This window comes from Corylus avellana, chromosome ca8 (assembly GCF_901000735.1).
Source record: "Corylus avellana chromosome ca8, CavTom2PMs-1.0".
In the NCBI taxonomy this organism is placed as follows: Eukaryota; Viridiplantae; Streptophyta; class Magnoliopsida; order Fagales; family Betulaceae; genus Corylus; species Corylus avellana.
The window spans coordinates 1,132,149-1,143,980 of NC_081548.1; the positions used below are offsets into that span (position 1 = coordinate 1,132,149).

Here is an 11,832-nt window from a genome sequence, read left to right on the forward strand (position 1 = left end):
CCCATTCGGCCATGACAGTCAAAATACCAACCAAGAAATCCATGAGACGAGCGAGATGCGAGAGAGAGAGAGAGAGAGAGAAAGAGCGAGTTCAAAGAGAGAGCAAGAGAGAAAGAGGCGAATATATATATAATATTAAAAACATATTATTATATATCCACCCGGTTCCGGTATCCCGGTTTTTACCGGGTGCCAAAAACTGGGATCGAAACCAGGGTCTCCCGTTTTCTCGTTTTTCGGTTCTGGTTCCCCGATAATTTTTGACAGCCCTACATTTAATATTCGAGCCAAGATTTGTGTTCACGAATCATTTCATTTAATAATACAATCGAGCACGAGCCGAGCTTATACGAGCCGATCCCAAGCGAGCGAGCGAGCGGCTTGCTCACTTAACACCCCTCTGCCACTCCTACTAGTTTCAAACATTTTACAGTTTCATCTCAAATTTATATTAATTTTTTTTTATAAGAAAAACTTCATTAATTTTTCCCAATTAAGGTTTCGGAAAATTACAATGCATTATCCATTGGTTTGAATTAGACAAGTTTGCTTATATTAGAAAGTACTTCACATCAATTACCTAAGAGCATGTTTAGAATTACATTGAGAAATAAAATTTGTCTAAAAATGACCTATATGCATGTATGAAACAACATATCTTCGGCCGCCACCCCCACTTTAGGACCATAGAAGCGAACAGAATATAACAAAGCAATGTTTTTGTTAAAATTTTCAATTACAAGTAGTACTAGCCACGGTGGTGGCAAGGTACTCCACCCATTGCAGTGGCGAGGTAACCCGGCCACGGCAATGGCTGGGTGTCAGGCCAGCCATGTCGGTGGCAAGATGCCTCAACACCCCATGATGATTGGGTGAGAGATGCAATAGAGCAAAAATAATGCACCAGATCTTAGTCCTAATGTTTACTATAGGCTAGATAGTCTCAGAAGTCAGACCAATTGATTTCTATTTGATACAAAGTAGTGATTGTTGTATTAGTTTGTAAATATAGTGTCATGTAACAATCGACATTTTAGTGGTTAATGTGATAAGTGTCATATGAATTACCACGTTAATTTGTAAAAAACTTATAGTAAAAACAATAATACCCCCGACAATTCTTAAAAAAATTAAAAAAAAAAATGTCCAAGTGGAGTGCTGCTAGGAATACTATACTTTTATTATAAAATTTCTTACAAACTGACGTGACAATCCATAATTGATAAAATGATTAATTAGTCACTGATTTGTCAATTATACACTCTTAATAATTTTGCCAATTATTAACTGTCATGTCAGTTTATAAGAAAATTATCGAATATAAGTTGCTAGGAATACAACTTATATCCATCAATCATTCTTTTTTTCTTTTTCTTTTTTTTCCTATTCAAACGAGGGAAAGGGTAAAAGGGAAACAATCAAACTTGAAAGGTGTTCCATAGATGGGAGATGTCTGTGTTCCTCACCAGGGTTGCGTTTGGATTGTATCCTAGTATTTCACAATGGTTAGAAAAATGATGCATTACGTGTGGGTCCCACAATTGTAGTTACTAAAAGATATACAAAGCTTACAAAGAAACCCAATACACAGTGGACCACTGGCTACCAAAAAGCATTTACAAGGCAAGCTAAATAGTATAGACTGAATTAGACTATCACTGAGAGCAGTAGCCTCATGAAACAGCCCATGCTTCTCCAACTTTGATCTTACCAAAACTATTCTTGTTAGCATCTTTCAAAGATCTTGTAAAGCTTCTCTAATGACGCTACCTGTAGAAGGCAAGGGGATATACATCATTTCCCACCCAGACCATACCAACATTCTTGAACCAAAAAAAAAAAAGATCTTAATGTTTGTCAACTGAGAGGGAAGCTGACAAAGGATGAGGCTTCCCACCCAGCACTCATGCACCTTGATAACTTCCAGCCCAGGTCATAGCTCAAGATGCTTCTTCCTTTTAGTTATTCCCGAGTTTTTTTGTTTTTTCTTCTTATATATTGAGAAAACTACAGTAGTCAATAAGATGCTCCTTAATGGAATAAAAATTACCCGGACAAAGGTTCCATTTGAAGCCATAGAAGTAGGTGGCTTGAAAAAGAGTCTGATGGATGGAAACAAGACGTGCTGGATTGACCATTCACGCTGGGCCCATGCAGTCTCTGCCTCCGAAAGTAGTTCGTGCTCGATCTCATTCTCCATTAGGTTGTCATCCCCTGGAAATGCCACAAAGCAGGTTGGAGGCCAAAGGAGAAGAAAAGAAAGGACTAATAACAATGATAAGTTGAAAAAGGAGGGGGGAAGGTTGTACACAAAGTTTTTCAATTTTGACTGGACTAATGTGTGTGTCGACACTTGAACTGAAAAAATGAACCAAATTATAATGAGGGCAACATTTCATTTAGTTGCTAGATGTCCGATATTTTTTTTCATCCATGTTTCTGATATGTATACCATTGATAAAAAGCTTGATTTTCAGGCATGCAACTCAATCATGACATCATGGTTCCTAGGCAATTCTGGTCAATGGTTTTCAAGGAAAAAGAAAAGCCAATATGTGACGTAATGGAATATGAGATACCATGAAAGCTCAGCAGCGAACAGCCATACCTATGTCATCAGAGGCTTTTTCTTCATCTTCAAGATTCCTGAGAGGTTCTCTCTTTTTGTAGAACTGCAAACCATCACCTGATGGATTGGGTAACATAGGAGGATGCATAGCATAGAAGTTTCCAAGAGCAGCTGAAACTGATTGGAAGCAATTTTTTTCATCCTCCCAGTCAACCTAAGACAATAATAAATCACAGTTCACAAGAAATAAGGAACATATCTCATCCAAGGAAAAAGGAATGCCAGCACTGATATCCAGACTCCTCATGGTTCACCCATCAGTGTCTTCACAATTGAATAAAGAGACACCATGTGATTATGTGAATTTCAGCTCTCATGATCTAATAAAGGCATAAGATATGTGATCTCTCATACTTGGCATCAGACTTGGATACAGTGGAAGTAGACCCCCATTTGTTCATAGCCGCATATTATAATCTATCTCACCAAGATGCATTCCAGCCCCAAATGATCACCAGTATAGAACACAAGGAAAAATATTTTAAATATTGATCAAGTATAAAAGTAGCATAGATGTGGCTGTATGCATCTGTATGAGTGTACATGTGTGTTGATACATGTTTCCAAGTGTGCGGGTACTGAGGGAACATTCTTTTCAGAGCAGAAACTGACAATGTCTTTCAGATCAATAATCATCATCCAAAAGATCAAGATTGTACAGAAGGGAAAGAAATAAGCATAGAAGAACAAGTTATTACAAACTTTGGAACCTACATCATTGCCCAAACAAAGGACGAATTCCGGGAGGCGATCAATGTCAGGAGTGTACTGGTCAAGTACCACTGGAAGTCTAGACAAATTCCCATGTTTATCAATATGAATGCAGAAATACTCCTCTAACATTTCCATCTTTTGCTTGAGTAACTCGGTATTCATCTGGAGAAGCATCAAAAAACAATGTTCGCTAAAAAATTAATCAAATGTGGGTTATGAAATGAGAAATGTGCTTCTAGAAATCCTTTACAAATCTATGCTAAAAATGTTCTACTCACATTCATGATGGATAATGAGAATCATCAGAGTCGAAACTACAAACAAAGAAATTAACTGATATAGGAATATTGTAAACCTCATCATTTATTTAGGAAAACAAAAATATCAAAGGGTTAGATAGCACTAGGACTGGTAATAAACACAAAACTCACATGGTTAAAGGAGGGAAAAGAAGCTAAAAGTGGAGAGAGAAAGAAGAAGCGAGGAAGAGAGAAGGCAAGGGAAGGGAAAGGGGGAAGAAGAAGAAACTAAGAGAACAGGAAGAGAGAAGAATCAATTATTCAGTTTTTTTTATTCCATCAGTCTGCCTCAATCGGGGTTAATCATGCTTAAATAGACTCACGACTAACCCTAATACAACGCCATTTATTGACTTGCCTAACATAATCTAGGGCAACACTCATTTATTGAATTACAAAAACACTCTTTACTCTTAATAAATAAATAAAATAAAAAAAATTTTGATAAACACTCTTAATAAACACTCTTTACTCTTAATAAATAAATAAATAAATAAAATATACAATTAAATACTAATAAGTAATAACCTAGAACCTAAATAAAATTTGGTGGACCATTATTTCATGCTTCGTCTCTTGCATCACTCAAACTCTATTATAATGTCTCAAAGTATTTCAAAAGAAACTCGAGATGTCATGAAATCAAATTAAATCATTTAAGGTCGATTATTGAAGTACAAGGAGAAGAGTATTCTGTAAACTGAAAGGGTTACTCCTTCCTTTTGCTTATGTTTACTAAATCTGGAAGAGAGCTTACAACCTCTACATATTCTTACTCTATGATTAAGTAAAACTCAATAGACACTGTAGACCTTATATATGTATACCCAAAGTTGTGAATGCTAAGATTTAATGCTGCAGTATAATGTGCGTGTCTGTAGATGAACACTCGGAATATGAACATGCATTGACCCCTTTCAGCCGTCTCGTGTTACCAAAACCAGCTTAAAATAACAGCAGAAAACAGAAAGAAAAAGAAAATTCTTATGCCAACTGATGCAACACCTTCATATACATTAAAAAAAAAAAAAAAAAAAAAGTAATAAGAAAATTCAGTTAGAAAAGAAAAATCCTCATGTACAAGGCAGTATACAAAATGTTCACCTAAAAATTACTACATAAGTTTAAAATCCAATAAAATCTACAAAAGAAGGAAAAGGAATTCCGTTAAAAGCAAGTATCTACACTGTAATTTAAAAAGAGAAACATATAATGAACATAAGATATATGAGATGAATCCAAAGGAAGAGCCTAACTCACTTCTGCAATTTTTTCTATTAGGTCATTATTCTCCTGGCCTTCTGGATCTAAATTTTCTTCTTTCAATGCCAACATAAGCAACTCAGACAGTGGAGCCGGCTCACTTAATTGTATAGCATTAAAATGGGAAAACCGGCGCAGAACTTGCTGGTACATGAGCTCTTTGCTGTGAGTTCATTAAAACAGAAAAACAGACGATCAAGTAAGTCATATAACAGGTCAAAAATTCGGGGAGGCATGAGAATCATATATCTAGCACCTACTGAATCCAAGACCAATGAACCATATTGAAAAGAAAAAGAAATAATAATAAACAATAAAATAAATGCAAAAGTTGATTCTCCAGAGTCACTTTTTTCAGAAAATAGCTTTTTGAAGAAGAGTATCATGATAAATAAAGTGTATTATAAACATACATTGAAACTAAAGCTCTGGGCCCATGTAAATCAAAAAGACTTTTGGTCCCAAAAGTATGTTCGTGGTAGTTTAGTTTAATAGGTCCTTCAATTAGCTCCTACAGGAGTCTTACATTTTTTAATGACTATATTTAAACTAGTAAAAATATTAAAATGTGGTAGCCACGTACTGATATGGGTAGTTTTGTCATTTTGGTTTCTTCTAATTAACAGCTCAGAAATAGGATTTCTTATAATTAGGTTTTCTAAGACCTATTCTTCATTAAACATGAAATAAGAATTGGCAACTTTCACGTCTGCTTGGACAGCTGCCAAGCAGCTTTACACTTGGACAGTTGCTTGGCTCGCTCCCTTAGTGATTAGCTTTCTTGATTCCTTATTCTTTTCTCTTCTTCTAGTTAGATGTTTCCCTTATATACTCCCTGTGTATTAAGGTTGTGCCCCTTTACGCTTTTGATATATAAACATTACTTATCAAAAAAAGAAATGCCAGCTTTCACTTCTTTATTTGGAATTGAGATTGCTAAGATCTCTCACTTTCTTTTATTTTTGTTGCTTTTGCTCATAGTTCTTTTTTCTGTCAGATTTTCCGGCAATACCCACATGCTCACCATTAAAATAGGACTAATATGATTTTTGACAAATCTCCCATCAATCTTTATTTTTTATTTTTTATTATATATATAAAAAATATATACTTAATATAGATATAAATAATTCAATCTCAATATAGTACATAGAGGGACACAACCTAAGTAGACGAGAAGTATATAGGAGAAACCCCCTATTAGGGCGAAAAAGAACAAAAGTCCTCCCACCAATCTTAAAACTAATTACAGCAAACCATAACCCTAACCACAATCGCGGCACCTGCATGCCATAGTTTTGATGTGCTACCACTAAAAGCTAGTTTACAAAGTATTCCTTTTTTTTTTTTTTTTGGTTGGGGGTTGGCAAAGAGGAGAGATTAGGAAAAAAAGGAATAAAACCGGAGAAAGGAGGGGGAAAAAGAAAAAGATAAAGGCACTTTTAAAAGCCCACCATCTTGTAGCTCATCAACTGGAGTTGTATTCAAACTTGGAAGCTTTGTTAAATGAAAATTAAACCTTCATAATTGAAAAATTAATTTAAAAAATTACAATGCTGGATCTCGATAAGAAATCTATCATGATTCATATGTATATATGGTTTTCTGGATAGTTAACCTTTAGATTATGTGGAATTTCAAGAAAAATACAAGAGTTATTACCTCAAGTTCACCACATTTGCAAGATAGAGATGAGTGTCATGCTGAAGCAATGCAAAGACATCATCTGCCATTCCAATATATGTGCAGTGTCTTAGAACATCCAGCAGACCTGTAAAAACATATCTCAGTATGAACCAGCAGCTAGATCTATCTGACTCAAAGAAAAGCTCATCTGTCTAACAGTAAAAAAAAAAATGTGTAAAAATCTCACCGGAATGATAATTGCAATCGATTTCTTCAATAAGCTCCTGAACACTTGTAATATCTGCAGTCTCCTTTGGGTTCCTTCTTTGTCTAACAGAGGACCTACAATTGGAATTTTTATTTTCTTCAATGAGAATGTAAGTTAACAACCATTCACTTACAGCATATTAACATTATTTTAAATAAAATGTAAAGAGAAAAATAAATACGGTAAGACACTCCAACCTCCCATGAATTTTATTGGAAATACATGGATCTCCCTCGAGGGGGCGCAACCCGTGTACATTATTATACTTAGGGGCACCATTACGCTTTTAATGATAGTTGTCGATTACTTATTTAAAAAAATCATTATTTGTCTGATTAAATAGTACTACATTATTATTATACTTTTTTATAAGTAAATCAATCTCATTAAATAGCACAGAAGGGCGCAACCCAGGTACATAGTGAGTATACAAGAGAGATCTCCTATAATAGAAGGAAGAAAAAAAACACATTAGTCTAAATTTTTTGTAAAACTAAGAAAGTGAGGACTAATATACACCGTCATCCATGCATAAAGGGACTTGAACATAACGGATTTTAGTTCTACCATCGAAATCTCGGAATCTTCAAAGTGCCTCACATTACGCTCTCTCCAAATGCACCGCATTAAGCACAAAGGGGAGTCATCCTCTGAGCGTCTAAAATGTTACGGCTTCCCACCTGACCTCTCCAGTTAGCCTGTTACTCTATTACCTTCCTAGGCATAACTCACTCTACACCAAAAAGACAAAATATAGAAACCCATAATTCTCTTGCCACCTCACAATAAAGAAGAAGATGATCTATGAACTTTCCACTCCTCTTGCACATATAATACCAGTCTACCACTATAAAGCTCCTCTTCCTCAAATTATTCAAAGTTAAGATCCTTCCTAAAGCCGATGTCCAAACAAGGAATGCCACTCTCAAAGGAATTTTACCTCACCAAACACTCTTCCAATAAAATAGGGAGCCAACATGAAGGGATAGTGCATGATAAGAGGATCTTACTTCAAACTTGAAAGGAGATGAAGCTTCTTCCGTTGGGATAAGTCATGGGTGTTGTGTTAAACACCTCTTTTTTTGTGACATGGCACCTTCAGCTTCTTATTTTTTATGAGCTAGCTATGAGTTTTTTAACAATGTGATGTGCCGGTTTTTTTGGCTTATGTGATTGTAAAGTGCCATGGCAATGACAGCTTGTGCATTATCGTGTCAAAGGGGTGAGACATGGTAGACGAAAAAGTAAATAAGTTGGATAGAAATCAGACAAACGGATTGTTGAAGCACATCACGTGTTATTCACAACAACACATGTCAAACACAATTCTACTTCTTTAAGAGACTTTGATAAGAGTCTTAAGATATAGAGTTCTTAGATGTATAGTTATCTAGAGTTCTATTGTATATCTATCTAGAGTTCTATTGTAAACAAACTAGTATAGTGCTCTTAAGTTGAGTAGTAAATCAAACTACATATGTAACCTCTATATATATCAATAGATGCAAACAAGAGAGCGTACGGTTGAAACCTATTACATTGTATTTGTAGTGCTCTCATAGGGATCTATTTGAAATTGAGACAAAACTTAAGAACCTGATTACTGGAATTGGAAACCTAGGGACTAAAATTGATTTTTCCCTTAATGTAAAGCAAAAGCTTATAAACCAAAAATGGATCCTACCTCACAGCATCCAAACTAGGATTCTTTTCAAGTGGTCCACGAGGCTTAGGTTGCAAGTAGGCATGTAACCTTCCAGCAGGATCGGATGAATCTGTTCTAACCATTTTATGCACCGGAACTTTTTGTGATTTTGATCCTATCAATTACATTATGAGGCACTTCAAAAATGAGGGAACTCCCAAAATGTGAGCAACTATGAGTAATATAATATACGAGGAATATGAAGGGAACTAAGGACAAGCAACACAATCAAAAGGGGAAAACTTCACCATACCAGATTGTGAGGAGCGGAAAGTAGAATCCTTATCCAGAGCCATTTTATCATATGGAGATGGTTCTACTTTCTGCTACACCATGAGACAAAAGATGCCAAAGAATACAAGTTATCAAGCTACAAATATGGTGAAATTGAAAGCACCACGTGCTTAGTCATACTAAATGATTTTGGAATAATAATCAAGTGATTAAATTCATCATTTCCTATTAGCTTAGAATTTTGGGAAAAGTGACAATTTATCATGATATTAGACCAGGCGATCTTAAGTTCAGGTCTCCACTCCCCCATTTAAAGTTCAAAATAATACACCCTACTCATTAAAAGTTTGGGGTTTGGTGTGTAAGGGGTTGTTAGAATCTTGACTAAATGATTAAATTCATTGTCTCCATCAACTTAGGCTTTTTGGACCAATGGCAATTTATCAATGAAAAATCAAAGGACACATGCAGGTTAGATCAAAGTGTCTTCCACAGAAAAGTCCAGGGAACATACAAACAGATAGGTTTAGTGCGTACACTAGAACTCTCAAATTCTAGTGGCAGCTCCGTAATTTGGATTGTTCATATGGAAACTGAGATTTTGTCAAGCCTGATTCTCAAAACATTAAATGCAATCAACCTTATGATACTTAAATGGGCAACAATTGGCTTTGGTAACAGTGTTTTCATGATCAAATGAAACTTTAGGGTTACCTGTCTAACTAAGGTGATAGGAGCATCCTTTGTTGATGAAATGGTGTCCCAGGTACAAGAAGCACAGGACCTATTCACTTTCTAGACAAGGTTTTGGGAAATAATCTTTCTTCATTAGAAGTTTTGGAGTTTCAGGTGGTTTTGCACAGTTTTTTAACACTATTATTTAAGTGGCTCTAACCGATCCAAAGAAGTACGAACAGCTTCTTTCCATTTGTGAAAGGATTAATTTCTCTTAACTATTTAATCAAGTTCCTTTAAGGATTTAAAATGTGGAATGGTTAGGGGAGAAGTGCCAAACTAAATTATGCAATCTAATCACTATAAGACAACTATTGTAAATGTTTCTAAATGATTCTAGAATCTGATTGAATCGACAGAAGAGATCTTGGCGGAATTGAAACATAAGAAATTGAGCACGATTTATCAAAAGAAATGGACTGCTTGTTTGTGCTATACTACTAATACTTGTATTTGCTACGCTATTCTGTCCTAGCCTGACTGAGGGAGAATTATGGGGCATGTGTGTATATACATACATATATAATGCTGATTCAAGCAAGCATACTATGCTTAATTACCTCACCATTAAATTAAAAACATAAAGAGCAAATATAAACCTGGTTAATTGAAAATTACATCAATAGAACCTACCCTCTAAAAAAAAAAAAAAAAAGGAAATAACAAAGACATGCCTCACATAGAAAGGAACCTTTGCTATTGCCAGATTTCAAAAAATATCTCTCAAAATACCTCAAAAAGACGTTTACTGTGCAGCAATTTAGGGATAAAATTTCAACCAAACCTCAGCAAGAGAAGTTTGAGTATTTTTATATTTTACAAAAAGAATAAGCTCACTGAATTTCATTTTTAACTCTTTTTGAGGTGGGCATAGGAGGCAACAATCTACAATATATACATGGTTCAAAGAACCCGATATTTTTCTTATCAAATACTTTAAGGCATCTAGTTTGGAGTTTGGTGACCAAGTTTGCTGGGAAGTACCTGTTCCTGAAATGTCCGTGCCTCATTGGAGTTTCTCAATTTTGATTCAACCACTGACTGTATCTTCTCAATAATAACTTCCTGATTTAAAAGGCTTACCTGCATATCAACACATAGAATCCATCAATATAGAATTCTAACAATGTTGACAAAGACTAATATTCTCAACTGATTTTTTTCTGTAAGGAACAACAACAAAAAAAAAAAAAAAAAAAAAAAGCAAGCACAAATGAAGATGTTCTGCTTTTTCACTTCATAAATCAGAAGGCACTCTTGCCTGCTTCAATAGATGGCATACATAGTGAAATTGAGGCAGATGGACCAACACCAAGTAGAATGTCTACGTGTATACAAAATGACTGAGAAATCTAACCAAGTATGTAGTATACAGAATGGCGCATCCCAAATACTGCTATGCTTCCACTGCATCTCCTACTGTTTTATTTTTATTTTTTGATAAGTAAGTTTGACCCCAAGGGAAGGGGGAAGGGGAGATTCGAATTAGTGACCAACCACATGATTCTAAAAATATAAATAACAAAAAAGAAAAAAAATATTATTTCTTAAGTGTGCTACCGTTACAACATGGGTGTATTTCATCTCTGTGTTAAAACATAAAACTTTCCAGCCTGCACCCTTAAGAGAAATTGCTGGTGGGGTTTTTTTAAAAAAAAAATTTATTTCCTTTCTTCTCCCCCCTAGGAAAAGTCATGACCTTCTTTCAGTTCTAGGTTTTTTTTTTTCAAGAAAAAAAAAAAAAGACTAAAATAACAAAGACATAAAAACTCCTGGAAACATGTACCTCTCTCTTTGTTGGGTGCACATTGACATCAACATGTTCAGGTGGCAATACAACAGATATATATACGAAGGGTTTTGATGCTTTGGGCAAGGTTGCAGCATAAACAATTTCAATAGCTCTCTTCAAAGCAGTGCATTCTACCAATCTATCTGAATAAAGAGGGGAGAGGGAAAAAGATAAAAGAATAAGTGAGAGTTCTAACATAATTTCTATACTCTACAACCACTAAAGTATACTGAAAAACTAAAAAGAACAGAGTTTTGGAACTCTTAATAGAAGATTGAATAAATACAAAATAACATGGTCCCCAGTCAATTTTCTCACGCAAATGAGAGAGAGAGAGAGAGAACAATATCTAGATCTTTCAAACTTTGCCATCCATAAAAGCATATTTCATTTGCAGATACTTATTCTTTGCTGTTCCAAAGGGAATTATATTAAGAAAAAAAGAGTGCTAAAAGATTGAGCAAACAGAAGCAGGAATACTAGGGAAAAAATGCCACTGTTACCGCTAGGAGACTGATTAAGCAATAACACAACCATTAAAAGAGCTAAAAGTGAAAAACAAATTAG

General features: G+C 35.1%; 1 protein-coding gene across 1 annotated transcript; it reads right to left on the reverse strand.

The window, feature by feature from the left end:
- Nucleotides 1–1,413: 1,413 nt before the first annotated feature.
- LOC132189477 (DNA mismatch repair protein MLH1-like) lies at nt 1,414–11,463 on the reverse strand. The gene is made up of 11 exons (XM_059604223.1): nt 11,260–11,463; nt 10,458–10,556; nt 8,758–8,827; nt 8,484–8,619; nt 6,779–6,873; nt 6,568–6,676; nt 4,903–5,068; nt 3,344–3,505; nt 2,609–2,783; nt 2,051–2,214; nt 1,414–1,770 (listed from the first exon to the last, which is right to left on the reverse strand). Exons 1-11 carry the CDS (start codon nt 11,461–11,463, stop codon nt 1,726–1,728), a joined length of 1,425 nt encoding a protein of 474 aa, XP_059460206.1. The 3' UTR covers nt 1,414–1,725.
- Nucleotides 11,464–11,832: the final 369 nt, after the last annotated feature.

What these genes read in the sequence shown, in the direction of transcription:
- LOC132189477 (XM_059604223.1), bottom strand. Translation starts at nt 11,463, where the DNA reads ATGTTAGAACTCTCACTTATTCTTTTATCTTTTTCCCTCTCCCCTCTT. An exon ending in CGATTGCAATTATCATTCCG is followed by an intron (nt 6,677 to 6,778) that starts GTGAGATTTTTA and finishes ATGTTTTTACAG; the next exon opens with GTCTGCTGGATGTTCTAAGA. An exon ending in TAATAGAAAAAATTGCAGAA is followed by an intron (nt 3,506 to 4,902) that starts GTGAGTTAGGCT and finishes ATGCTTCTCCAG; the next exon opens with ATGAATACCGAGTTACTCAA.